At 45.7% G+C, this 27,633-nt stretch overlaps 3 gene segments (V, D, J or C); all 3 read right to left on the bottom strand.

The window, feature by feature from the left end:
• Positions 1-27,633, bottom strand: part of LOC115528231 — a 917,695-nt gene that overhangs the window by 592,173 nt on the left and 297,889 nt on the right.
• Positions 1-27,633, bottom strand: part of LOC116738411 — a 688,014-nt gene that overhangs the window by 559,239 nt on the left and 101,142 nt on the right.
• LOC116738412 lies at positions 1,056-19,973 on the bottom strand. The segment is given in 3 exon segments: positions 1,056-1,226; positions 19,452-19,687; positions 19,799-19,973. Coding segments are annotated over 3 exon segments (438 nt in total).

Here is a 27,633-nt window from a genome sequence, read left to right as displayed (position 1 = left end):
TCTTGTTGGTGCCTTTGTGCATACTTACTGAGTGGGGGTTATGCTTGACGTCATTCAAGCCAAGGGTTTACACCTGTTCCCTGAAAACTCTGCACAGGAATGTGTCTCATCTGATTCCATTTATTTATACCATCAGTTAACAATATGGACGGCAGACATATGTGTAGACGCTGAGTTACAACCCAATCCTTTTATGTTCCTGTGGTTGAAATCTTTCTAGTTTTGCCTCATGGGGGCCCTTTTGGTTGGCTCGTGAGCCCCTAGACACACCCTGTCCTTGTGTGTGTGCTCACACGGGTATGTGTGGTAGTTGTGCTCTGATTTGCTTGCGTTTGTTTGGGAGACAATGCCAGACAATGACATAGTGTCATTTAAGTGTCATTAGTATCATATACAATAATTCTGTGGCTCAGAATGTTTTACTCTGTTCATGTGATTCTTTCGTTTTCAGCCTTTAGCACCCCTGCGACCTACAGATGTTTGCAGAGTTTTGCTTCTTCCAATGTTGGATGTAATTATCAAATTATTTATAAAAGTGGCACCTCTTTTGTGACCTCTTAGTTGGTTCCTGGTTGGGTGATTAGTTTAAACCTAGAATAAATATCCAAGTGCCAAGTTCAGGTTGCTTTCAGGCTTTAGTGATTAGGAATCAGTTGTTATAAACATTGAATACAGGGTTTTCGTATGGACAAAGGTTTTGAAACTTATCTTCATAACTTTGGTATTTTTCACAAATAATAGATAATAAGAAGAAACTATCCACTGCCATGGAGATAATAGTACCAGATGCAGATAAGGCTGACTTATTTTCAGGCACCACATGGGTAGAGTTCAGAGAAAAAATAAAAATGTTTCATTTATTTTAATATCAGAAGGAAAAATTGATATGATCTGGCCTAGAAGTAAAATACCTCAGCTGATAAAACAAGAGATTTCACTTTCATGAAGACTCTTTGTATCAGGTTTTCTGAGAGTGACTTTGAGGACAGAAAGGACAGGAGGACCCTCACTCACGGGAGGTGCCCTTGCATGGACCTGCGTCCAAGTCATCAGCCACGGAATGAGCAGAATCACAGGCTGAGCTGAGGAGGCAACTGCTGATGTGTTTCCCTCTTTACAGATGAGTAACTAGGTTTTTGTCTCACTTCCCCACAGGCCTGGACCACTGTGTAAGCTCTGCCACTGCTGTCCCACGTTGAGCAGTAATAATCAGCCTCGTCCGCGGCCTGGAGCCCAGTGATGGTCAGGGTGGCTGTGCTGCCAGACTTGGAGCCGGAGAATCGAACAGGGACCCCGGAGGGTCGGTTGCTATTATCATAGATGATGGTTTTGGGGGCCATTCCTGGGATTTGTTGGTACCAGTATACGTAACTACCAACTCCAGTGCAGGAGATAGTGACCCTCTGGCCCAGGGCCCCAGACACTGAGGATGGTTGATTCGGCCCCGACTGAGCCCAAATCCCTGCAAAGAGAAACAACAGAGAGGATATTCCTGGAGACTAGAGACAAGAGGAGGAATCAGGCCCACACTTGTGCTTCCAGAACCCCTTCCCATGTCCCCACATCAAGTCACCTGTGCAGTGAGCGAGGAGGGTGACGAGGAGAGGGGACCAGGCCATGGCGGAGGTCAGCACCGATCCTGCCTTCTGTTGCCTCACAGCTGAGCAGAGCCTCCCTTCACCTCTCCCTTCACCTCTTGATCTGTTGAGAGGGGGAGGGCCCAACCATGCAAATGCGACCCCCCTGTTTTCTGACTCCTCACCGACTTCTTTAGGTGCCTCTGTCTGAGGATGTCAGGGGGATGGGCAGGGTAAGGGCAATTTCAGGGCAGGGGTGGGGAGGTCACAGATGTGAGGCCTGAGCAGAGGGCTCAAGCAGTGGCAGGTGGCAGGACTCAGCTCTGGTCTCCCGTGTCCCCTCAGAAATAGGCCTTGAGTGCCCCTTAGCGTCCAGACACAGACATGGCATTGTATGACATGAGCAGAGCCCATCAGAGACCACTTCTGTCTCCCACTGCTCTAGCCTCTGTCCCTGACTTAGGGCTAGGCCAGGTGTCCCCACATGTGGCCCCCATCGCCTGAGGGCAGACTCTGTTTTAGTCAGACTCCTGGGGGTGAGCCTGTCCATGGCTCCCTTGACTGCTCAAGGGTCAGGCCTGAGGAGGTGTCTCTACACACATTCCTCTAACAGTAAAGGTGTACCGATAGGGGAATGAGTTAACTGAATATGACAGCGGAGACAGGGCTCCAGGCACCCGTGCCAATGCAGGAAGCAGCAGAGAGCAGAGGGCAGTTCCCATGGGGAACTTTGGTAGATGGGACATGACCCTGATGAGATTATTCTTTACATGTGCTTCTTACCCAGATAGAGTGTGTTGATTCACACTCTATGTCACACTCTATGTCATAGACCGGCATCTATGTCAATGTGCTCATTGTCAGACGTCTGAGTGATTCCAGTTTTCTCGCCCAAAGTGCATCAGGAAATATCAGTGGGATCCTAAGGATCTCATTTGGGGCATCTGCTCTAGGATTCATGTATATTCTTTCTGAAACCCTTCCCAAATCCATGGTAGCTCTGTTCCGGAGACCTTGCAAAGGCCTATGTCTTCCCCGGTGGTCAAGAGGAACCTGAATGACTTTCTGGTCTTTTTATTCTATGGCATCAACCTATGTGTCTCTCGAGAACAATACCACATTGATTTTCATGACTACAGCTTTCTAATATAATTTGAAAGTACAAAGAATGGTGTCTCGAGGTTTGTTCCTTCTCTAGATTGCTTTGGCAATTTGGGGTCTTTTCTGGTTCTATACAAACTTCAGGGTTTTTTAAATTTCTGTGAAAAATGTCATTGAAATTTCCATGGGGATTGCATTGAATTTATAGAGTGCTTTGTGTTGTGTGGACACTTTTGCATTATATTTTGTGGAAATCCCTGGATTTTGGAATTTCCTGGAGGCTGTGTGTAAGGCCTAAGGGTTTGTCTAAGATGACCTCCATCTCTGTGCTTAAAAATGTGGATGGATTATGATGATTCAATGAAAGGAGAGATACTATTTTTGGCAATAAGGTAGAGAATGTGGATATGTGTATTTTTTCTTTTTTTATTCACTATGTATTCTTTTTAATTCAAAAAACCTTTCCTGGGCACCAGCTAAGTACCGGTAGGCTGCAGACACTCAGTGCTGCAAGGACAAACAAAACTGTCAAGGTCGTGGAGCCTGTTGGGTTTTCATCTGACACACTATGACAGACAAGGAGGAGATGTTTCATGGGAGGTATTCAATGGGAAGCATTAATAATTATAGGAATAGAGCACACAGTGCTATGTTAACCGAGAGTCAATGACTAGAGGTGTGTATGTGTATAACTGTATCTTATGTATTATTTATACGTAGTTTGTGTTATATATATATATATGTATATATATTTGTGTATATATATATATACACACACACACACACACACACACACACATATATATATGTGATATAAATCCCAGGAGATATATCCTAGATGTATTGTCATGAACAGTGCAGAGATGGATTAGATAAACCACTGGGGAAAATAACTGTGTGAATATTTACAGTAAGAGTAGAACCTTGTGTGACACAGAGAAGGACTAGAAAGGGATCTGGTGTGAGTAATTATAATACATTGCACACTGAGAAAGGAGGGCTTAGAGCACCAGGATCTTCTTGGTCATGGGATGAGCTCTGTCCTTACAATTCCCAAGCTTCTGCAGGTTCCCAAATGGGCAGTCCTGTCTGGATGGGGGCCCCATCTGGTGCAGGTGACCCAGTCACCTCCAGTGTCTCTCCTCAGCGCTGGGTCTCCCTGGCTGCATCTAGGGATGAGTGTGTTGTTGACCATAGCCTATGGATGCTCTTGGGAAAAGGCAACGTGTGAGGCACATGCCCCTTTTTTCTAATTACAGTCTGTCCTTGAAGAATCTCATGTGCATTTTTGTTAACGGACCCTGCCCATGAACAGTGAGGGAGGGGGCAGGTGCAGAGGATTATAGGGACTGGCTTGCCTGGGTGGGAAGTGACCTGACATGACAAAGAGATGGGATGTCTCCTCAGGCCTTCCTGATACAGCCTGTGGAGTGGTGAGCCTGCCCTCTGCCCTTCTTATCCTTCAGTGCAGGACATAACTTCCCTGAGGGGGTCACTCACCTGACGTCCCAACAACACAACTAACCCTTCTCAAGATTGCTTTGGCAATTTGGGGTCTTTTCTGGTTCTATACAAACTTCAGGGTTTTTTAAATTTCTGTGAAAAATGTCATTGAAATTTCCATGGGGATTGCATTGAATTTATAGAGTGCTTTGTGTTGTGTGGACATTTTTGCATTATATTTTGTGGAAATCCCTGGATTTAGGAATTACCTGGAGGCTGTGTGTGAGGCCTAAGGGTTTGTCTAAGATGACCTCCATCTCTGTGCTTAAAAATGTGGATGGATTATGATGATTCAAATGAAAGGAGAGATACTATTTTTGGCAATAAGGTAAAGAATATGGATATGTGTATTTTTTCTTTCCTTTTTTTTCAGTGATGTATTCTTTTTAATTCAAAACCTTCCCTGGCCACCAGCTAAGAACTGATAAGCTGCAGATACGTAGTGGTGCTAGGACAAATAAAACTGTCAAGGTCGTGGAGCATGTTGGGTTTTCATGTGAGTCACTATGACAGACAAGGAGGAGATGTTTCACTGGAGGTATTCAATGGGAAGCATTAAATATTTATAGGACTAGAGCACACGGTTCCATGTTAACCGAGTGTCGATGACTAGAAGTGTAAGTGTGTATAACAGTATCTTATGTTTTATTTACACGTAGTTTGTGTTATATATATATGTATATATATATATATATATATATATACATATATACATATATACACACGCGCGCGCGCGCGCGTGCGTGTGTGTGTGTGTGTGTGTGTGATATAAACCCCAGGAGATATATCCTAGATGTATTGTCATGAACAGTGCAGAGATGGATTAGATAAACCACTGGGGAAAATAATTGTATGAATATTTACAGTAGGAGTGGAACCTTGTGTGACAGAAAGAAGGACTGGAGACGGATCTGGTGTGAGTAATTACAATACATTGCACACTGAGAAAGGAGGACTTAGAGCACCAGGAACTTCATGGGACTGAGCTCTGTCGGATAGTAAGGTCTGTCTGGAAAATACCTGTTTGGGTATTTTCCTGCTGGCCTGCCTCACAGCCCGTCCTCTCAGTGCCAGTGTGAACTGGCCACTGCTGACCCCGGTCCTGGTCACCCAGCTGCTCTGACAACACACAGCATCCCTAGAGGACACTCTGACCTTTGCTGACGGATATTTGAGCTTTCAGTGCCCCGGGAAGTAGCATGAGTGTATCCTCTCCTGGGTGCTTGGGATGGAGACATTAATTTTCTTCAGGTCCCTAACAGTGTCCAGGCTGCTCACCATAGGGCTTAATTTAAAGTGTTTATGTTCCTGGACATATTAGTGTTCCCTGACATTGGGTTTGCTTGCTGCAGGGCCATGGCATCACTACCAGTCTCCAATCTGAATTTGTTTTAAAGTTTATTTTTTTTAAGACATAGAGAGACAGAAAGACAGAGAGAGAGAGAGAGAGAGAGAGAGAGAGAGAGAGAGAACAGGGAGTTACAGAGAGATAGCCGGAGACACAGAATCAAGAGCAAGCTCCAGTTTCTGATTCCGTGGCACAGAGCCCAAGGCAGGGCTTCGGCTCATGAACCACGAGATCATGCCCTGAGCCAAAGTCCTAAACTTAACCAACTGAGCCACCCAGGCACCCCCACCAGTCTCCAATCAAAACCAATTTCAAGGCCTCATATTTCCCAGGTTCACTCCCGGTTCATAGGTGATAAAAGTCCATAGGGGTTAGCCTTGAATTTTGAATACTTTTTGCTGCTGTCGCTGAATTATGAGAATCTCCTGTTATATCCCACCACCTCCATGGTACAGGCTCTGGGGCATTTGAAGTCTCTGTTTGTCAAAAGACTACCTGCTCTCTGCAGAGAAGTATCCACTGTACTAAATTCCCACTCTGGATTTGACCAGGCTTTTATACTTAGTCTGGAATTTAATTTTCTTCTCTGGTATACTTATGACCCATTTGCCTCTCTATTAGTCCAGTTTTGTAAGTGTTTTCAGGATGAACATTGATATAAACCATTATACAGTAGAAGGGAATCTATCTTCTTAGAAATTCATTCTCTGCTCATCCATTAAGGGGCATTCAGGGAACGGAATCCCACTCACATTCAACCCTATTATTTTTATTTGGTAAATGTTCCATGGGTTAACAGTGAAAAGACAAGAAAATGTCTGGATTTTTTCCGGTAATACCAGGGTTCTCTCGACAAGGTAGGATGGGTTCATAGGCTGTTTTCCCTAAAATATGAGATTCCTTTCAGCATCATTCCAGACAGAGGCAGAGGGAAAACAAAGACACAGAAAGCCTAGAACACATGCAGTTACACTCTACTGGTCTCCCCCTGGTAATTACATCTGCAACAGTCTCATTTCCAAATAGGGTCTCATCCTGAAATATGGGAGTTTTTAGAACTTTTAATCACATGAATTGTTGGAGACACAGTTCAACACGTAACAATTAATATCCACAGTTTATTCAGATTTTCTTAGTTTTTACCTAGTGTCCTTTTCTGTTGTATGATCCAGTTTATGATTCTTTGCGACATTGAGTTGTGAATTGTCCTTAAGCTTCTCTTACTGTGACACTTCTTCAGACTGTCCCTCTTGTTGGTGCCTTTGTGCATACTTACTGAGTGGGAGTTATTTCTGACGTCATTCAAGCCAAGGGTTTACACCTGTTCCCTGAAATCTCTGCACAGGAATGTGTCTCAGGTGATTCCATATATTTATACCATCAGTGAACAATATGGACGGCAGACATATGTGTAGACACTGAGTTACAACCCAGTCCTTTTATGTTCCTGTGGTTGAAATCTTTCTAGTTTTGCCTCATGGGGGCCCTTTTGGTTGGCTCGTGAGCTCCTAGACACATCCTGTCCTTGTGTGTGTGCTCACACGGGTATGTGTGGTGGTTGTGCACTGATTTGCTTGCGTTTGTTTGGGAGACAATGCCAGACAATGACAGAGTGTCATTTAAGTGTCATTAGTATCATATACAATAATTCTGTGGCTCAGAATGTTTTACCCTGTTCACGTGATTATTTTTCAGCGTTTCGCACCCCGTGACCTACAGATGTTTGCAGAGTTTTGCTTCTTCCAATGTTGGAGATAATTATCAAATTATTTATAAAAGGGGCACCTCCTTGGTGACCTCTTAGTTGGTTCCTGGTTTGGGTGATTATATTTAAACCTAGAATAAATATCCATGTGCTAAGTTTAGGTTCCTTTCAGGCTTTAGTGATTAGACATAAGCTGTTATAAACATTGAAGTGCAGGGTTTTACCTATGGACAAAGGTTTTGAAACTTATCTTCAAAATATTATACTTTTGAATTGGCATTTTTTTCACAAATATTAGATAATAAGAAGAAACTAGCCACTGCCATGGAGATAATAGTCCTAGATGCAAATAAGGCTAACTTATTCTTCAGGCACCACATGGGTAGACTTCAGAGGAAAAACAAAAATGTTTAATTTATTTTAATATCAGAAGGAAAAATTGATATGATCTGGCCGAGAAGTATAATACCTCAGCTGATGAAACAAGAGATTTCTCTTTCATGAACACTTTGTGTCAGAAGGGTTTTCTGAGAGTGACTTTGAGGACAGAAAGGAAAGGAGGAACCTCACTCATGGGAGGTGCCCTTGCTTGCACCTGCGTCCAAGTCATCAGCCACGGAATGAGCAGAATCACAGGCTGAGCTGAGGAGGCAACTGCTGATGTGTTTCCCTCTTTACAGATGAGTAACTAGGTTTTTGTCTCACTTCCCCACAGATCTGGAGCACTGTGTAAGCACTGCCACCGCTGTACCACGATGAACAGTAATAATCAGCCTCGTCCTCGGCCTGGAGCCCAGTGATGGTCAGGGTGGCTGTGCTGCCAGACTTGGAGCCGGAGATCGATCAGGGACCCCTGAGGGTCGGTTGTTATTATCATAGATGATGGTTTTGGGGGCCATTCCTGGGATTTGTTGGTACCAGCCCACGTAACTACCAACTCCAGTGCAGGAGATGGTGACCCTCTGGCCCAGGGCCCCAGACACTGAGGATGGTTGATTCGGCCCCGACTGAGCCCAAATCCCTGCAAAGAGAAACAACAGAGAGGATATTCCTGGAGACTAGAGACAAGAGGAGGAATCAGGCCCACACTTGTGCTTCCAGAACCCCTTCCCATGTCCCCACATCAAGTCACCTGTGCAGTGAGCGAGGAGGGTGACGAGGAGAGGGGACCAGGCCATGGCGGAGGTCAGCACCGATCCTGCCTTCTGTTGCCTCACAGCTGAGCAGAGCCTCCCTTCACCTCTCCCTTCACCTCTTCATCTGTTGAGAGGGGGAGGGCCCAACCATGCAAATGCGACCCCCCTGTTTTCTGACTCCTCACTGACTTCTTTAGGTGCCTCTGTCTGAGGATGTCAGGGGGATGGGCAGGGTAGGGGCAATTTCAGGGCAGGGGGTGGGGAGGTCACAGATGTGAGGCCTGAGCAGAGGGCACAGACAGTGGCAGGTGGCAATTCACAGCTCTGATCTACAGTGACCCCTCAGAAACAGGCCTTGAGTACCCCCTAGCGTCCAGACACAGACATGCCAGTTTATGAGGTGAGCAGAGCCCATCAGAGACCACTTCTGCCTCCCCACTGCTCTAGCCACTCTCCTCTGCCTAAGCGTTAGACCAGGTCTCCTCGCGTGGCCCCCCATCACCTCAGGGCAGACTCTCTGTTCTACTCAGACTCCTGGGGTGAGCCTGTCCATGGCTCCTTGACTCTTAATGGGTCAGGCCTGAGGAGGTGTCTCTACACACATTCCTCTAACAGTAAATGTGTATCAAAAGGGGAAGGAGGTAACTGGATATGTCAGCGGAGGCTGGGCTCCAGGCGCCCATGGCAATGCAGGAAGCAGCAGAGAGCAGAGGGCAGCTCCCATGGGGGCCTTTGGCAGATGGGACCTGACCCTGGTGAGATTGTTCTTTACATGTGCTTCTTACTCAGATGGAGTGTGTTGATTCACACTCTATCCTGGCATCTATGTCAATGTGCTCATTGTCACACGTGAGTGATTCCAGTTTTCTCTCCCAAAGTGCATCAGGAAATAGCTGTGAGATCCTAAGGATCCCATTTGGGGCATCTTCTCTAGGATTCATGTATGTTCTTTCTGAAACCCTTCCCAAATCCATGGTAGCTCTGTTCCGGAGACCTTGCAAAGGACCGTTTTCAGCCTATGTCTTCCCTGGTGGTCCAGAGGAACGTGAATGACTTTCTGGTCTTTTTATTCTATGGCGTCAACCTATGTGTCTCTCGAGAAAAATACCATGTTGGTGTTCATGACTACAGCTTTGTTAATATAACTTGAAAGTGTGAAGAATGGTGTCTCGAGGTTTGTTCCTTCTCAAGATTGCTTTGACAATTTGGGGTCTTTTCTGGTTCTATACAAAATTCGGGGTTTTTTTTATTTCTGTGCAAAACGTCCTTGGAGTTTTTATGGGGATTGCATTCAATTTACAGAGTGCTTTGGGTAGTGTGGACATTTTAGCATTATATTTATTGTGGAGGTCCCTGGATTTAGGAATTGCCTGGAGGCTGTGTGTGAGGCCTAAGGGTTTGTCTAAGATGACCTCCACCTCTGTGCTTAAAAATGTGGATGGAGGGAGGCGCAGGAAGATGGCGGCGTAGGAGGACGCTGGGCTCACCGCGCGTCCTGCTGATCACTTAGATTCCACCTACACCTGCCTAAATAACCCAGAAAACCGCCAGAGGATTAGCAGAACGGAGTCACCGGACCCAAGTGCAGACGAGAGGCCCACGGAAGAGGGTAGGAAGGGCGGCGAGGCGGTGCGTGCTCCACGGACTGGCGGGAGGGAGCCGGGACGGAGGGGCGGCTCGCCAGCCAAGCAGAGCCCTCGAGTCCGGCTTGCAAAAGCGGAGGGGCCTGACGGACTGTGTTCCAACAGCAAGCGCGACTTAGCGTCTGGGAGGTCATAAGTTAACAGCTCTGCTCGGAAAGCGGGAAGGCTGGAGGACAAAGGGAGGGTGAGCTGCGGAGCCCCCGGACGACAGAGCTCAGTTTGGTGGGGAACAAAGGCGCTCGCCAGCGCCATCTCCCCCGCCCATCCCCCAGCCAAAATCCCAAAGGGAACCGGTTCCGGCCAGGGAAATTGCTCGCTCCGTGCAAACACCCAACTCTGTGCTTCTGCGGAGCCAAACCTCCGGCAGCAGATCTGACTCCCTCCGGCTGCCACAGGGCCCCTCCTGAAGTGGATCACCTAAGGAGAAGCGAGCTAAGCCTGCCCCCCCTCCCGCCGTGCACCTTGCCTTCCCACCCCAGCTAATACGCCAGATCCCCAGCATCACAAGCCTGGCAGTGTGCAAGTAGCCCAGACGGGCCACGCCACCCCACAGTGAATCCCACCCCTAGGAGAGGGGAAGAGAAGGCACACACCAGTCTGACTGTGGCCCCAGCGGTGGGCTGGGGGCAGACATCAGGACTGACTGCGGCCCCGCCCACCAACACCAGTTATACACCACAGGACAGGGGAAGTGCCCTGCAGGTCCTCACCACACCAGGGACTATCCAAAATGACCAAGCGGAAGAATTCCCCTCAGAAGAATCTCCAGGAAATAACAACAGCTAATGAGCTGATCAAAAAAGATTTAAATAATATAACAGAAAGTGAATTTAGAATAATAGTCATAAAATTAATCGCTGGGCTGGAAAACAGTATACAGGACAGCAGAGAATCTCTTGCTACAGAGATCAAGGGACTAAGGAACAGTCACGAGGAGCTGAAAAACGCTTTAAAGGAAATGCAAAACAAAATGCAAACCACCACAGCTCGGATGGAAGAGGCAGAGGAGAGAATAGGTGAACTAGAAGATAAAGTTATGGAAAAAGAGGAAGCTGAGAAAAAGAGAGATAAAAAAATCCAGGAGTATGAGGGGAAAATTAGAGAACTAAGTGATACACTAAAAAGAAATAATATACGCATAATTGGTATCCCAGAGGAGGAAGAGAGAGGGAAAGGTGCTGAAGGGGTACTTGAAGAAATAATAGCTGAGAACTTCCCTGAACTGGGGAAGGAAAAAGGCATTGAAATCCAAGAGGCACAGAGAACTCCCTTCAGACGTAACTTGAATCGATCTTCTGCACGACATATCATAGTGAAACTTGCAAAATACAAGGATAAAGAGAAAATTCTGAAAGCAGCAAGGGGTAAACGTGCCCTCACATATAAAGGGAGACCTATGAGACTCGTGACTGATCTCTCTTTTGAAACTTGGCAGGCCAGAAAGAATTGGCACGAGATTTTCAGGGTGCTAGACAGCAAAAATATGCAGCCGAGAATCCTTTATCCAGCAAGTCTGTCATTTAGAATAGAAGGAGAGATAAAGGTCTTCCCAAACAAACAAAAACTGAAGGAATTTGTCACCACTAAACCAGCCCTACAAGAGATCCTAAGGGGGACCCTGTGAGACAAAGTACCAGAGACATCACTACAAGCATAAAACATACAGACATCACAATGACTCTAAACCCGTATCTTTCTATAATAACACTGAATGTAAACGGATTAAATGCGCCAACCAAAAGACATAGGGTATCAGAATGGATAAAAAAAACAAGACCCATCTATTTGCTGTCTACAAGAGACTCATTTTAGACCTGAGGACACCTTTAGATTCAGAGTGAGGGGATGGAGAACTATTTATCATGCTACTGGAAGCCAAAAGAAAGCTGGAGTAGCCATACTTATATCAGACAAACTAGACTTTAAATTAAAGGCTGTAACAAGAGATGAAGAAGGACATTATATAATAGTTACAGGGTCTATCCATCAGGAAGAGCTAACAATTACAAATGTCTATGCGCCGAATACCGGAGCCCCCAAGTATATAAAACAATTACTCATAAACAGAAGCAACCTTATTGATAAGAATGTGGTAATTGCAGGGGACTTTAACACCCCACTTACAGAAATGGATAGATCATCTAGACACACAGTCAATAAAGAAACAAGGGCCCTGAATGAGACATTGGATCAGATGGACTTGACAGATATATTTAGAACTCTGCATCCCAAAGCAACAGAATATACTTTCTTCTCGAGTGCACATGGAACATTCTCCAAGATAGATCATATACTGGGTCACAAAACAGCCCTTCATAAGTTTACAAGAATTGAAATTATACCATGCATACTTTCAGACCACAATGCTATGAAGCTTGAAATCAACCACAGGAAAAAGTCTGGAAAACCTCCAAAAGCGTGGAGGTTAAAGAACACCCTACTAACGAATGAGTGGGTCAACCAGGCAATTAGAGAAGAAATCAAAAAATATATGGAAACAAACGAAAATGAAAATACAACAATCCAAACGCTTTGGGACGCAGCGAAGGCAGTCCTGAGAGGAAAATACATTGCAATCCAGGCCTATCTCAAGAAACAAGAAAAATCCCAAATACAAAATCTAACAGCACACCTAAAGGAACTAGAAGCAGAACAGCAAAGGCAGCCTAAACCCAGCAGAAGAAGAGAAATAATAAAGATCAGAGCAGAAATAAACAATATAGAATCTAAAAAAACTGTAGAGCAGATCAACGAAACCAAGAGTTGGTTTTTTGAAAAAATAAACAAAATTGACAAACCTCTAGCCAGGCTTCTCAAAAAGAAAAGGGAGATGACCCAAATAGATAAAATCATGAATGAAAATGGAATTATTACAACCAATCCCTCAGAGATACAAACAATTATCAGGGAATACTATGAAAAATTATATGCCAACAAATTGGACAACCTGGAAGAAATGGACACATTCCTGAACACCCACACTCTTCCAAAACTCAATCAGGAGGAAATAGAAAGCTTGAACAGACCCATAACCAGCGAAGAAATTGAATCGGTTATCAAAAATCTCCCAACAAATAAGAGTCCAGGACCAGATGGCTTCCCAGGGGAGTTCTACCAGACGTTTAAAGCAGAGATAATACCTATCCTTCTCAAGCTATTCCAAGAAATAGAAAGGGAAGGAAAACTTCCAGACTCATTCTATGAAGCCAGTATTACTTTGATTCCTAAACCAGACAGAGACCCAGTAAAAAAAGAGAACTACAGGCCAATATCCCTGATGAATATGGATGCAAAAATTCTCCATAAGATACTAGCAAATCGAATTCAACGGCATATAAAAAGAATTATTCACCATGATCAAGTGGGATTCATTCCTGGGATGCAGGGCTGGTTCAACATTCGCAAATCAATCAACGTGATCCATCACATTAACAAAAAAAAAGAGAAGAACCATATGATCCTGTCAATCGATGCAGAAAAGGCCTTTGACAAAATCCAGCACCCTTTCTTAATAAAAACCCTTGAGAAAGTCGGGATAGAAGGAACATACTTAAAGATCATAAAAGCCATTTATGAAAAGCCCACAGCTAACATCATCCTCAACGGGGAAAAACTGAGAGCTTTTTCCCTGAGATCAGGAACACGACAGGGATGCCCACTCTCACCGCTGTTGTTTAACATAGTGCTGGAAGTTCTAGCATCAGCAATCAGACAACAAAAGGAAATCAAAGGCATCAAAATTGGCAAAGATGAAGTCAAGCTTTCGCTTTTTGCAGATGACATGATATTATACATGGAAAATCCGATAGACTCCACCAAAAGTCTGCTAGAACTGATACATGAATTCAGCAAAGTTGCAGGATACAAAATCAATGTACAGAAATCAGTTGCATTCTTATACACTAACAACGAAGCAACAGAAAGACAAATAAAGAAAATGATCCCATTCACAATTGCACCAAGAAGCATAAAATACCTAGGAATAAATCTAACCAAAGATGTAAAGGATCTGTATGCTGAAAACTATAGAAAGCTTATGAAGGTAATTGAAGAAGACTTAAAGAAATGGAAAGACATTCCCTGCTCATGGATTGGAAAAATAAATATTGTCAAAATGTCAATACTACCCAAAGCTATCTACACATTCAATGCAATCCCAATCAAAATTGCACCAGCATTCTTCTCGAAATTAGAACAAGCAATCCTAAAATTCATATGGAACCACAAAAGGCCCCGAATAGCCAAAGGAATTTTGAAGAAGAAGACCAAAGCAGGAGGCATCACAATCCCAGACTTTAGCCTCTACTACAAAGCTGTAATCATCAAGACAGCATGGTATTGGCACAAAAACAGACACACAGACCAATGGAATAGAATAGAAACCCCAGAACTAGACCCACAAACGTATGGCCAACTCATCTTTGACAAAGCAGGAAAGAACATCCAATGGAAAAAAGACAGCCTCTTTAACAAATGGTGCTGGGAGAACTGGACAGCAACATGCAGAAGGTTGAAACTAGACCACTTTCTCACACCATTTACAAAAATAAACTCAAAATGGATAAAGGACCTAAATGTGAGACAGGAAACCATCAAAACCTTAGAGGAGAAAGCAGGAAAAGATCTCTCTGACCTCAGCCGTAGCAATCTCTTACTCGACACATCCCCAAAGGCAAGGGAATTAAAAGCAAAAGTGAATTACTGGGACCTTATAAAGATAAAAAGCTTCTGCACAGCAAAGGAAACAACCAACAAAACTAAAAGGCAACCAACGGAATGGGAAAAGATATTTGCAAATGACATATCGGACAAAGGGCTAGTATCTAAAATCTATAAAGAGCTCACCAAACTCCACACCCGAAAAACAAATAACCCAGTGAAGAAATGGGCAGAAAACATGAATAGACACTTCTCTAAAGAAGACATCCGGATGGCCAACAGGCACATGAAAAGATGTTCAGCGTCGCTCCTTATCAGGGAAATACAAATCAAAACCACACTCAGGTATCACCTCACGCCAGTCAGAGTGGCCAAAATGAACAAATCAGGAGACTATAGATGCTGGAGAGGATGTGGAGAAACGGGAACCCTCTTGCACTGTTGGTGGGAATGCAAATTGGTGCAGCCGCTCTGGAAAGCAGTGTGGAGGTTCCTCAGAAAATTAAAAATAGACCTACCCTATGACCCAGCAATAGCACTGCTAGGAATTTATCCAAGGGATACAGGAGTACTGATGCATAGGGGCACTTGTACCCCAATGTTCATAGCAGCACTCTCAACAATAGCCAAATTATGGAAAGAGCCTAAATGTCCATCAACTGATGAATGGATAAAGAAATTGTGGTATATATACACAATGGAGTACTATGTGGCAATGAGAAAAAATGAAATATGGCCCTTTGTAGCAACGTGGATGGAACTGGAGAGTGTAATGCTAAGTGAAATAAGCCATACAGAGAAAGACAGATACCATATGGTTTCAAACTTATGTGGATCCTGAGAAACTTAACAGGAACCCATGGGGGAGGGGAAGGAAAAAAAAAAAAAAGAGGTTAGAGTGGGAGAGAGCCAAAGCATAAGAGACTGTTAAAAACTGAGAACAAACTGAGGGTTGATGGGGGGTGGGAGGGAGGGGAGGGTGGGTGATGGGTATTGAGGAGGGCACCTTTTGGGATGAGCACTGGGTGTTGTATGGAAACCAATTTGTCAATAAATTTCATAAAAAAAAATGTGGATGGATTATGATGATTCAAACGAAAGAAGAGATACTAGTTTTGGCAATAAGGTAAAGAATGTGGTTATGTGTATTTTTTCTTTTTTTGTACAATGACGTATTCTTTTTAAATCAAAAACCTGTCCTGGGCACCAGCTAAGTACCGGTAGACTGCAGACACTCAGTGCTGCAAGGACAAACAAAACTGTCAAGGTCGTGGAACATGTTGGTTTTTCATGTGACTCACTATGACAGACAAGGAGATGTTTCATGGGAGGTAGTCAATGGGAAGCATTAAATATTTATATGACCAGACACATGGTTCTATTTTAACTGAGAGTCGATGACTAGATTGTGCATGTGTGTGTAACTCTATCTCATGTTTTATTTATACGTAGTTTGTGTTATATATATACATATGTGTGTGTGTGTGTGTGTGTGTGTGTGTGTGTGATATAAACCCCAGGAGATATATCCTAGATGTATTGCAATGAACAGTGCAGAGATGGATTAGATAAACCACTGGGGAAAATAATTCTGTGACTATTTTCAGTATGAGTAGAATCTTGTGTGACACAGAGAAGGACTGGAGAGGGATGTGGTGTGAGCAATTATAATACATTGTACACTGAGAAAGGAGGGCTTAGACCACCAGGAACTTCTGGGCCATGGGACTGAATTCTGTCGGGTAGTAAGCTCTGTCGGGAAAATACCTGTTTGGGTATTTTCCTGCTGGCCTGCCTCACAGCCCTGTCCTCTCAGTGCCAGGGTGAACAGGCCACCGCTGACCCCGGTCCTGGTCACCCAGCTGCTCTGACAACACACAGCATCCCTAGAGGACACTCTGACCTTTGCAGATGGATATTTGAGCTTTCAGTGCTCAGGGAAGGAGCATGAGTAGATCCTCTCCCGGGTGCTTGGGATGGAGACGTATATTTCTTCAGGTCCCTAACAGCGTCCAGGCTGCTCACCATGGGATTAGTTTACAGTGTTTATGTTCCTGGACATATTAGTGTTCCCTGACATTGGGTTTTCTTGCTGCAGGGCCCTGGCATCACTACCAGTCTCCAATCTGAATTTGTTTTAATGTGTATATTTTTTTAAGAGAGAGCAGACAGAGAGAGAGAGAGCAGGGAGGTACAGAGAGAGAGAGAGCGGGAGACGCAGAATCAAAAGCAAGCTCCAGGCTCTGATTTCGTGGCACAGAGCCAAAGGCAGAGCTTCGGCCTACGAACCACAAGATCATGACCTGAGCCAAAGTCCTAAGCTTAACGGACTGAGCCACCCAGGCACCCCTACCAGTCTCGAATCGAAACCAATTTCAAGGCCTCATATTTCCCAGGTTCACTCCCGGTTCATATGTGATAAAAAGTCCATGGGGGTTATCCTTGAACTTTGAATACTTTTTGCTGTTGTTGCTGTGTTATGAGGAACTCCTGTTATCCCACCACCTCCATGGTACAGGCTCTGGGACATTTGAAGTCTCTGTTTGTCAAAAGACTACCAGCTCTCCACAGAGAGTTATCCAATGTACTTAATTCCCAATCTGGGTTTTGACCAGGCCTTTATACTTAGTCTGGAATTTAATTTTCTTCTCTGGTATACTCATGACCCATTTGCCTCTCTATTGGTCCAGTTTTGTAAGTGTTCTCAGGATGAACATGATATAAACCAATATACAGTACAAGGGAATCGATCTTAGAAATTCATTCTCTGCTCATCCATTAAAGGGCGTTCAGGGAAGAGAACCCCACTCACATTCAACCCTATTATTTTATTTGGTAAATGTGCCATGGGTTAAGAGTGAAAAGGCAACAAAATGTCTAGATTTTTTCCGGTAACACCAGGGTTCTCTGGACAAGGTAGGATGGGTTCATAGGCTTTTTTTCTCAAAATAGTGAGATTCCTTTCAGCATCATTCCAGACCGAGTCAGAGGGAAAACAAAGACACAGAAAGCCTAGGACTTATGCGGTTACACTCTACTGGTCTCACCCTGGTAATTACATCTGCAAATCTCATTTCCAAATAGTTTCTCATCCTGAAATATGGAAGTTTTTAGAACTTTTAATCACATGAATTGTTGGAGACACAGTTCAACGCGTAACAATTAATATCCACAGTTTATTCAGATTTTCTTACTTTTTACCTAATGTCCTTTTTCTGTAGTAAGATCCAGTTAAGATTCTTTGCGACATTGAGTTGTGAATTGTCCTTAAGCTTCTCTTACTGTGACACTTCTCCAGACTGTCCCTCTTGTTGGTGCCTTTGTGCTTACTTACTGAGTGGCTGTTATGCCTGACGTCATCCAAGCCAAGGGTTTACACCTGTTCCATGAAATCTCTGCACGGAAATGTGTCTCATCTGATTTCATTTATTTATACCATCAGTAAACAATATGGACGGCAGACATATGTGTAGACACTGAGTTACAACCCAGTCCTTTTATGTTCCTGTGGTTGAAATCTTTCTAGTTTTGCCTCATGGGGGCCCTTTCTGTTGGCTCGTGAGCCCCTAGACACACCCTGTCCTTGTGTGTGTGCTCACACGGGTATGTGTGGTGGTTGTACGCTGATTTGCTTGCGTTTGTTTGGGAGACAATGCCAGACAATGACAGAGTGTCATTTAAGTGTCATTAGTATCATATACAATAATTCTGTGGCTCAGAATGTTTTACTCTGTTCACGTGATTCATTCCTTTTCAGCGTTTAGCACCCACGACCTACAGATGTTTCCAGAGTTTTGCTCCTTCCAATGTTGGATGTAATTATCAAATTATTTATAAAAGTGGCACCTCCTTGGTGACCTCTTGGTTCCTGGTTTGGGTGATTAGTTTAAACCTAGAATAAATATCCATGGGCCACGTTTAGGTTGCTTTCAGGCTTTAGTGATTAGGAATAAGTTGTTATAAACATTGAAGTGCAGGGTTTTTCCTATGGACGAAATTTATGAAACTTATCCTCATAATTTTATAAATTTAAATTGGCCTCTTTTCACAAATCATAGACAAGAAGAAGAGACTAGCCACTGTCATGGAGATAATAGTACCAGATGCAAATAAGGCTGACATATTGTTCAGGCACCACATGGGTAGAGTTCAGAGAAAAAATGAAAATGTTTCATTTATTTTATTTTTAAAATTTTTTTTCAACGTTTATTTATTTTTGGGACAGAGAGAGACAGAGCATGAACGGGGGAGGGGCAGAGAGAGAGGGAGACACAGAATCGGAAACAGGCTCCAGGCTCCGAGCCATCAGCCCAGAGCCTGACGCGGGGCTCGAACTCACGGACCGCGAGATCGTGACCTGGCTGAAGACGGACGCTTAACCGACTGCGCCACCCAGGCGCCCCTTCATTTATTTTAATATCAGTGGGAAAAATTGATATGATTTGGCCTAGAAGTAAAATACCTCAGCCGATAAAACAAGAGATTTCACTTTCATGAAGACTCTTTGTGTCGGAAGGGTTTTCTGAGCGTGACTTTGAGGACAGAAAGGACAAGAGGAACCTCACTCACGGGAGGTGCCCTTACATGGACCTGCGTCCAAGTCATCAGCCACGGAATGAGCAGAATCACAGGCTGAGCTGAGGTGACAACTGCTGATGTGTTTTCCTTATTTACAGATGAGTAACTAGGTTTTTGTCTCACTTCCCCACAGGCCTGGACCACTGTGTCAGTAATGCCACCGTCCCCCGATGAGCAGTAATAATCAGCCTCGTCTTCGGCCTGGAGCCCAGTGATGGTCAGGGTGCCTGTGTTGCCAGACTTGGAGCCGGAGAATCGATCAGGGACCCCTGAGGGTCGGTTGCTATTATCATAGATGATGGTTTGGGGGGCCATTCCTGGGATTTGTTGGTACCAGCCCACGTAACTACCAACTCCTGTGCAGGAGATAGTGACCCTCTGACCCAGGGCCCCAGAAACTGAGGATGGTTGATTAGGCCCCGACTGAGCCCAAATCCCTGGAAAGACAAACAACAGAGAGGATATTCCTGGGGTCTAGAGACAAAAGGAGGAATCAGGCCCACACTTGTGGTTCCAGGCCCCCTTCCCGTGTCCCCACATCAAGTCACCTGTGCAGTGAGCGAGGAGGGTGACGAGGAGAGGGGACCAGGCCATGGCAGCGGTCAGCACCGATCCTGCCTTCTGTTGCCTCACAGCTGAGCAGAGCCTCCCTTCACCTCTCCCTTCACCTCTTCATCTGTTGAGAGGGGGAGGGCCCAACCATGCAAATGCGACCCCCCTGTTTTCTGACTCCTCACTGACTTCTTTAGGTGCCTCTGTCTGGGGATGTCAGGGGGATGGGCAGTGTAGGGGCAATTTCAGGGCAGGGGTGGGGTGGTCACAGATGTGAGCCCTGAGCCGAGGGCACAGGCAGTGGCAGGTGGCAGGACTCAGCTCTGGTCTACTGTGACTCCTCAGAAACAGGCCTTGATGCCCCTTAGCGTCCAGACACAGACATGGCATTGTATGACATGAGCAGAGCCCATCAGAGACCAGTTCTGCCTCCCCACTGCTCTAGCCAGTCTCCTCTGCCTAAACGTTAGACCAGGTCTCCCCACGTGGCCCCCCATCACCTCAGGGCAGTCTGTCTGTTCTACTCAGACTCCTGGGGGTGAGCCTGTCCATGGATCTCTTGACTCTTAATTGGTCAGGCCTGAGGAGTTGTCTCTACACACATTCCTCTAACAGTAAAGGTGTACCAAAAGGGGAAGTAGGTAACTGGATATGACTGCGAAGCCAGGGCTCCAGGCACCCATGCCAATGCAGGAAGCAGCAGAGAGCAGAGGGCAGCTCCCATGGGGAACTTTGGCAGATGGGACCTGACCTTGATGGGATTATTCTTTACATGTGCTTCTTACTCAGATGGAATGTGTTGATTCATACTCACTCCTGGCACCTATGTCAATGTGCTCATTGTCAGACGTCTGAGTGATTCCAGTTTTCTCTCCCAAGTGCATCAGGAAATATCAGGGAGATCCTAAGGATCCCATTTGGGGCATCTTCTCTAGGATTCATGTATACTCTTTCTGAAATCCTTCCCAAATCCATGGTAGCTCTGTTCCGGAGACCTTGCAAAGGACCGTTTTCAGCCTATGTCTTCCCTGGTGGTCAAGAGGAACTTGAATGACCTCTTGGCACATATGGCATCAGCCTATGTGTCTCTCGAGAACAATACCACGTTGGAGTTCATGACTACAGCTTTGTAATATAATTTGAAATTGCGAAGTATGGTGTCTCGAGGTTTGTTCCTTCTCAAGATTGCTTTGGCAATTTGGGGTCTTTTCTGGTTCTATACAAAATTTGGGTTATTTTTTTATTTCTGTGCAAAACATCATTGGAGTTTTTATGGGGATTGCATTGAATTTATAGAGTGCTTTGGGTAGTGTGGACATTTTAGCATTATATTTATTGTGGAGATCCCTGGATTTAGGAATTACCTGGAGGCTGTGTGTGACGTCTACGTGTTTGTCTAAGATGACCTCCATCTCTGTGCTTAAAAATGTGGATGGATTATGATGATTCAAATGAAAGGAGAGATACTAGTTTTGGCAATAAGGTAAAGAATGTGGATATGTGCATTTTTTACTTTTTTATTCACTGATGTATTCTTTTTAATTCAAAAACCTTTCCTGGGCACCAGCTAAGTGTCGGTAGGCTGCAGACACTCAGTGCTGCAAGGACAAACAAAACTGTCAAGGTCGTGGAGCATGTTGGGTTTTCATCTGACACACTATGACAGACAAGGAGGAGATGTTTCATGGGAGGTATTCAATGGGAAGCATTAAATATTTATAGGACTAGAGCACACAGTTCTATGTTAACCGAGATCGATGACTAGAAGTGTGTGTGTGTGTATAACAATATCTTATGTTTTATTTATACGTAGAGTTTCATATATATGTGTGTATATATATATGTATATATACACACATATATATTTCAAATACATATACATATATGTGTGTGTGTGTGTGTATTATATATATATATATATATGATATAAATCCCAGAAGATATATCTTAGATGTATTGTCATGAACAGTGCAGAGATGGATTAGATAAACTTCTGAGGAAAATAATTGTGTGAATATTTACAGTAGGAGTAGAACCTTGTGTGACACCCAGAAGGACTAGAGAGGGATCTGGTGTGAGTAATTATAATACATTGCACACTGAGAAAGGAGGGCTTAGAACACCAGGATCTTCTGGGTCATGGGATGAGCTCTGTCCTTACAATTCCCAAGCTTCTGCAGGTTTCCAAATGTGCAATCCCGTCTGCATGGGGCCCCCATCTGGTTCAGGTGACCCTGTCACCTCCAGTGTCTCTCCTCAGTGCTGGAGCTTCCTGGCTGCATCCTGGGATGACTGTGTCGTTGACCATCACCTATGGGTGCCCTTGGGAAAAGGCAACATGAGAGGCGCATGTCACTTGTTTCTAATTACAGTGTGTCTTTGAAGAATCTCATGTACATTCTTGTTAAGGGACCCTGCCCCATCAAGTGTGAGGATGGGGACAGGTGCAGAGGATTATGGGGACTGGCTTGCCTGGGTGGGAAGTGTCCTGACATGACAAAGAGATGGGATGTCTCCTCAGGCCTTCCTGATACAGCCTGTGGAGTGGTGAGCCTGCCCTCTGCCCTTCTTATCCCTCAGTGCAGCACACAACTTCCCTGATGGGTCACTCACCTGACGTCCCAACAACACGACTATTTAAGTGGTGGGGAGGCAAAGAGTGATTCATGCTGAGGAAGCCACAGCTCTGAAGTAAGGACTGAGGTGTGGTGGTGCCTGCCACACAGGAGGTCGCACTTGGGGGATCAGAAGCCCCCGCCCCTGTGTAGGGATGGGTGGGGTGCCAGGCAGGCTCAAGTCCAGAGGGTCCCTCTCTCTGCTCAACTCCAGTTCCTTCTCCCAGTCCTAAGTGAGTCTGAACTCTGAGACAGCAGGGGGCGCTGGAGGTCTGTCCCTGTGCGTTGGGGGAGGTGCAGCGATGTCTGGGGGGGGGGGGGTCTCAGCTGGGCACCCAGTCCTGGAGCCCTGCCTTGTACCCTCTGCTCTATGCTCAATGGGGCCCACGATTGGCTCCCCAGCCCCACCCCACACTCAGCTGTCACCATATTCAGTGAGTAGGTTTAGGGACCCAGGAGGGGAGTGATTTGCATGAAGGATTCCTTTCTGCTCTCCAAAGTGGGGAGGGGATGAGAGAGGCTTTGTGCAGTTGTCTCACTGGTGGGCTCAGTCAGGGGCACAGCCTGGGCTGTCTCCACCTTGACCTGGACCCCTCTCCTCCTCACCCCCCTCGTTCTCCGCTTAGGTGACTGGCTGTGGAAAGCAAGGCGAGTGATTATGGGCTGGGGTGTGCTGGCCTCCTTCTTCCCCTCTTTTGAAGAACAAGCTGGAGACATTCCCTCAGGACCTGCCTGTCGGTGTCTCCACTGCTCTGTTGCAGGGTCCTGGGCACAGTGTGCCCCGACACAGGAGGCCTCCCTGTCAGGGTTTCAGGGGCAGAATGTGACCCTCACCTGGACTGGATGGGAGTTAGCAACAGTTTTGGAGCAAATTATGTGGGCTGCTTCCAAGAGATTTCTCTCAGCGTTACCACAACTGTGGTGCTCAGAAGAAATGGGCCCTCGGAGATCTCAGCTCGGTTCTCTGGCTCCCACTCTGGGAACAAGGCCTCTAGAACCTTCTCAGGCCTGCAGCCTGAGGATGAGCCATATTGTTTGTGCTCAACATGGGGCAGAAGCATCAGTTCTGACATACTGCTGCAGGCCCATGGGGACCTGAGACAGAAAGCTGTCTCTGTCACCCCCAGGACTGCCGGTGAGAAACAGACAGGGAGGCCTTGGAGACCCTGGAGGGTCTGAGGGTCTGACTCTGAGCACAGAGAAAATTTAAAGGGTCAGTGACAGTAGTTGCCTCTCATTTGTTTTTTCTTCCTTTCCTGTCTCTCTTTCCTGTCTCCCTTCCTTTCTTTCTTTCTCTTTCTTTCTTTCTTTCTTCCTTTCTTCCTTTCTTTCTTCTTTTCTTTCCTTTTGTTTTCTTTTCTTTCTCTCTCTTTCTCTCTCTTTCTCTCCCTATCTGTCTCCCTTTCCTCTTTCCTTCCTTCCTCCCTTCGTTTCTTCCTTGGATAAAGAGCTTTATTTGGATTCAATGAGAGCTGGAGAAAGCGAAGGGCCAGAGATGCCAGTGAGATTAGGTTCCAAAAGGGCAGGCCGAGCTTATCAACCCAATGGACTCCATTTCCCAGCAGCCTTCCAGTTAGTAGGGTCAGTAAAGTCCTGCTGGGAAATGTATTTGCCAGTAAACGACCAACGTTTGCCCCCCATCACTACAGTGGTAGAGTTTCTCTTTTCCATAATTAAAACTCCATATCACCTCCCACAACACCACGAATATTGCAAAAAAGGCTAAAAAATCACATTTGACAGCTCTTATACTCGTCTTCAGTAGTTAGCTCCGAAGTCTCATCCTCTGCCAAAAAGAGTTCTACTAAACTCATCAGCTGAAATGTCCATCAGCTGAAATGTTAGTAAAGACAGTTTTTACTAACCCGTGGTCATTCTTACCCAATTACCCCAGCCAGTCATGGGTGAACAGCAGAGTAAGGCTCAGAGAGGGGTGAAGGAGGAGGGGGATGGGGCTAATTTTCCCCAGTACAAAGATGGCATCCGATTCTTGGTTGGAGAGCAGAACCAGAAAGGCTTGAGGGAAGGGTCCAGGCCCTGTACTCAGTCAGAAACAGTGCTGTAGAAGAGGATGAGGAGAAGGAGGAGAAGGAGGAGAAGGAAGAGGAGGAGGAGGAGGAGGAGGAGGAGGAGGAGGAGGAGGAGATGCTTGCCATGCTTGTGGTTTTGTATATCTGTAAGAACTTTCTTCATTTTCTTCCACATCTTCTTTCCATCGGCATTCCTGGTCTTACCATGCCAGGTGCCAAGGGATTCACAGGAGGGATGCCAGGAGCAGGTGGTGGGTAGGGAGCAGGTAGGGACCTAGGGGTTGGCCTCCCGGATACCCTGGTTATGGTGCAGGATGGGGGTGCACTGGGGATAAAGCTGATTCCCCTGGGGAGCTGCTGCAGGAGAAGGAGAGGGGCCTGGAGGGCAGGCAGGGTGGTCAGGTGGTGGATGGCAGGATGGGCACCTTCAGGGTACCTGACGCACCAGCAGTCAGGCCATTGCCCCCTCTCTGCACTCAGCCCTTGTAACCGCCAAGTCCTTCGCTTTACGTGACACTTACATAACCACATCTTTCTGTCCTTGCATTGTTTCAAGATACACTTTTCTTTACCATTCTTTTCTTTTATTGTAATTTACAACTTTTTGAAGTTTATTCATCTTTGAGAGACAGAGAAAGACAGAGTGTGAGCAAGCGGGGGCAGAGAGAGAAGGAGACACAGAATCTGAAACAGGCTGCAGGCTCCGAGCTGTCAGCATAGAGCCCATCGCAGAGCCTGAACTCATGAACTAGGAGATCATGACCTGTGCCGAAGTCAGACACCTAACTGACTGAGCCATTCAGGCACCCCATTTACCATTCTTTTAAATTCATCCTATATGTATCTTTATTTGAAGAGCGGCCCTTTTGATCTGTTATGTCAATCCATGTCTGGAACTGGAACAGTTGGTGCATTTAAATGTAATATAATTTAATATCCTTATGTAATATATTTAATGTAGTATCATTTTTGTTATCTTATTTTGTTCTCTTCTTGAATCCAGATTTAGATTTAAAGAAGTTAAATTCCTTTCTCACTCTTTTCTTGCCTCCTGTTTCACATATTGACTATTATTTCACATGTTGACTGTTGTGCAGTTTTTACATTTAGTAGCATGGATGATGAGTAGCCTGACCCGGAACAAGAGAACTAGGAGGAGACCCTGAGGACTGCGCGTCACCGGGAACCCAACTGGGGCCTCCACCCGGGAGCTGTTAGTGCCAGCCCATGTTTTTCACGCCAAAGTTTGTTACACTTTCCCGAGCAGAAAGAAGTGACCGCCACAACCAGACTAGGCAGCCTTCTGAGTCCTCGGGACCATGAAGCCTGGACGTGAGGCTCGTCTCTGCTGTCAAAGAGCCTGTTCAGAGAAGGAGCAGGTGTCCCGGGTGGCACACTGAGTCGCTGGGGTTTGCCACGTCTTCTCCCCCTTCCGGTCTCAGAAGGATCTGCATGGCACCTGTGCTTGTACCTGCCCACACGCCTTCTCAAAGGAAACCTAAAAAGAAGCAGTGATAAAGTGCTTGTACAGCCTGTCTACTTATTGCTAAAGTTTTGAGCCAGGGTCTTTAGGAAAGAAAATATTTCACCATTTATTCAAATTACCTTTTATGTTATTACCTGAATTCAGTGACTGTTTTCTTACAGAGCCATTTACAATGTATACATCTTTATCCTAGGATCAAAAACAGTGAACACTCTGAATTCTTTTTAAAGTCTCTAAGAAAACAAAGCATTTGCTTTTATTAATGCTCTCCACCTCTCCTGGGCCTGCCTGCTTTTCACATCAGCACCTTGTGCCTGGGAGTGTGTGTTGGCCTGAGCTGACCAGGTGCAGACGTCCGAATGGACGGGGGCCCGAGCTGTAGTTTTATGAGATGGGAACCACCTGGCCTGTGTCTCCTCCACAGATGCCGGAGCCCACAGACCATGTCCGAACCTGAATTACAAAAGAGGATGGAGGGAAGACGATGCATATGGTGGGGACCTGGTTGTTCAAAGTGCTATCATCTGCCTCTCTGATCTGGACCCCGAACTTCCAAGCTACGTGGTTAGTCAGGGACTGAGTTCAATTCCCACAAGACGCGCACTGTGTTAACCAAATCAATCCCACAATCCCCTCCCTTGTCGCCCAATAGCGTCAGGGCAGATGGAGGGGTGATGTGATCGAGTCACGTGAAATCTGAGGCTGCTAATCGGTGGGAGACGGAGAACAAGTCTGTGTCATGCAGAGGGTGTGTCTTTTGGGTGTGACCGGAGCCTGCAGAGACATTCAGTCCTCATGTGAGAAGTCAGGGTGAGGCACAATGTATTGCTTGTGTGTTCCCTTTCTTCCCCAGACAGTGTCGGCTCCCTGAGCCTGGGGACACTCCCCGTCACTTCTGCACTGCGACTTGAGCTCCTAAACCAACAGAGGTCATGTAGTGAGGGTTCAGTAAATGCCATTCATGCATATCATGTGGACAATGACTTTCCTGAGTCGGACACAGCTGTACTGTGTGTCCGGGTCAGTCCTGACACCTTGATATGAACTCATCTGTGTCCCTCAAAACCCTGTATGGAAACCCGAGCCCACATTGTGACTGTTTGAGAAAAGGCATTAAAAGATGTCATCGTGGATAATGAGGTTAAAAGGGTGTTGCCCCCATAAACAGGGCTGGTGTCTTTATAGAAGAGGTAGAGGCAGCATGGGTGAGCACACATGGGAATGCCACGTGAGGACCCAGGACGAATGTTACCATTTGCAAGCCAAGGAGAGTGACCTCAGGGGAAATCAAACCTGCCACCCCCTTGAACGTGGACATTTAGGCTCCACACTGAGAGAAATTCACTATCTTTGGTGTAGGCATCCAGTGTGCGGTATCGTCATATGGTAGGCATAGCAGAGAGGCACAACCCTCAGGGACACTGGTCCCCAGGACAACCTGCCCCAGCATCCAGGAATTTCTGCTCAGCTTGAATGAAACAGAAAATGTGTGCCTATAAGGACAGGCTTTGGGGACAGAATTGACAGGAAAAGGACAGATACTAGAGGCGGTTCATTGGGTTTGGTTTCAAGCGTCAGTTTTAGGCTAAACAAAGAGGGAAGCAACAGTTTTGACAGAAAGTGGGGCTGAAGAAGGAAAGCCCTTCACTGCGGGCACAGCAGGTTTTCGTCTCAGCAGGAATTTCTGCTCAGCTTGTATG

Source organism: Lynx canadensis, chromosome D3, assembly GCF_007474595.2.
Source record: "Lynx canadensis isolate LIC74 chromosome D3, mLynCan4.pri.v2, whole genome shotgun sequence".
NCBI lineage: Eukaryota > Metazoa > Chordata > Mammalia > Carnivora > Felidae > Lynx > Lynx canadensis.
The sequence above is the reverse complement of the archived record's forward strand: the minus strand, read 5'-3'. Positions and strand labels throughout refer to the sequence as shown.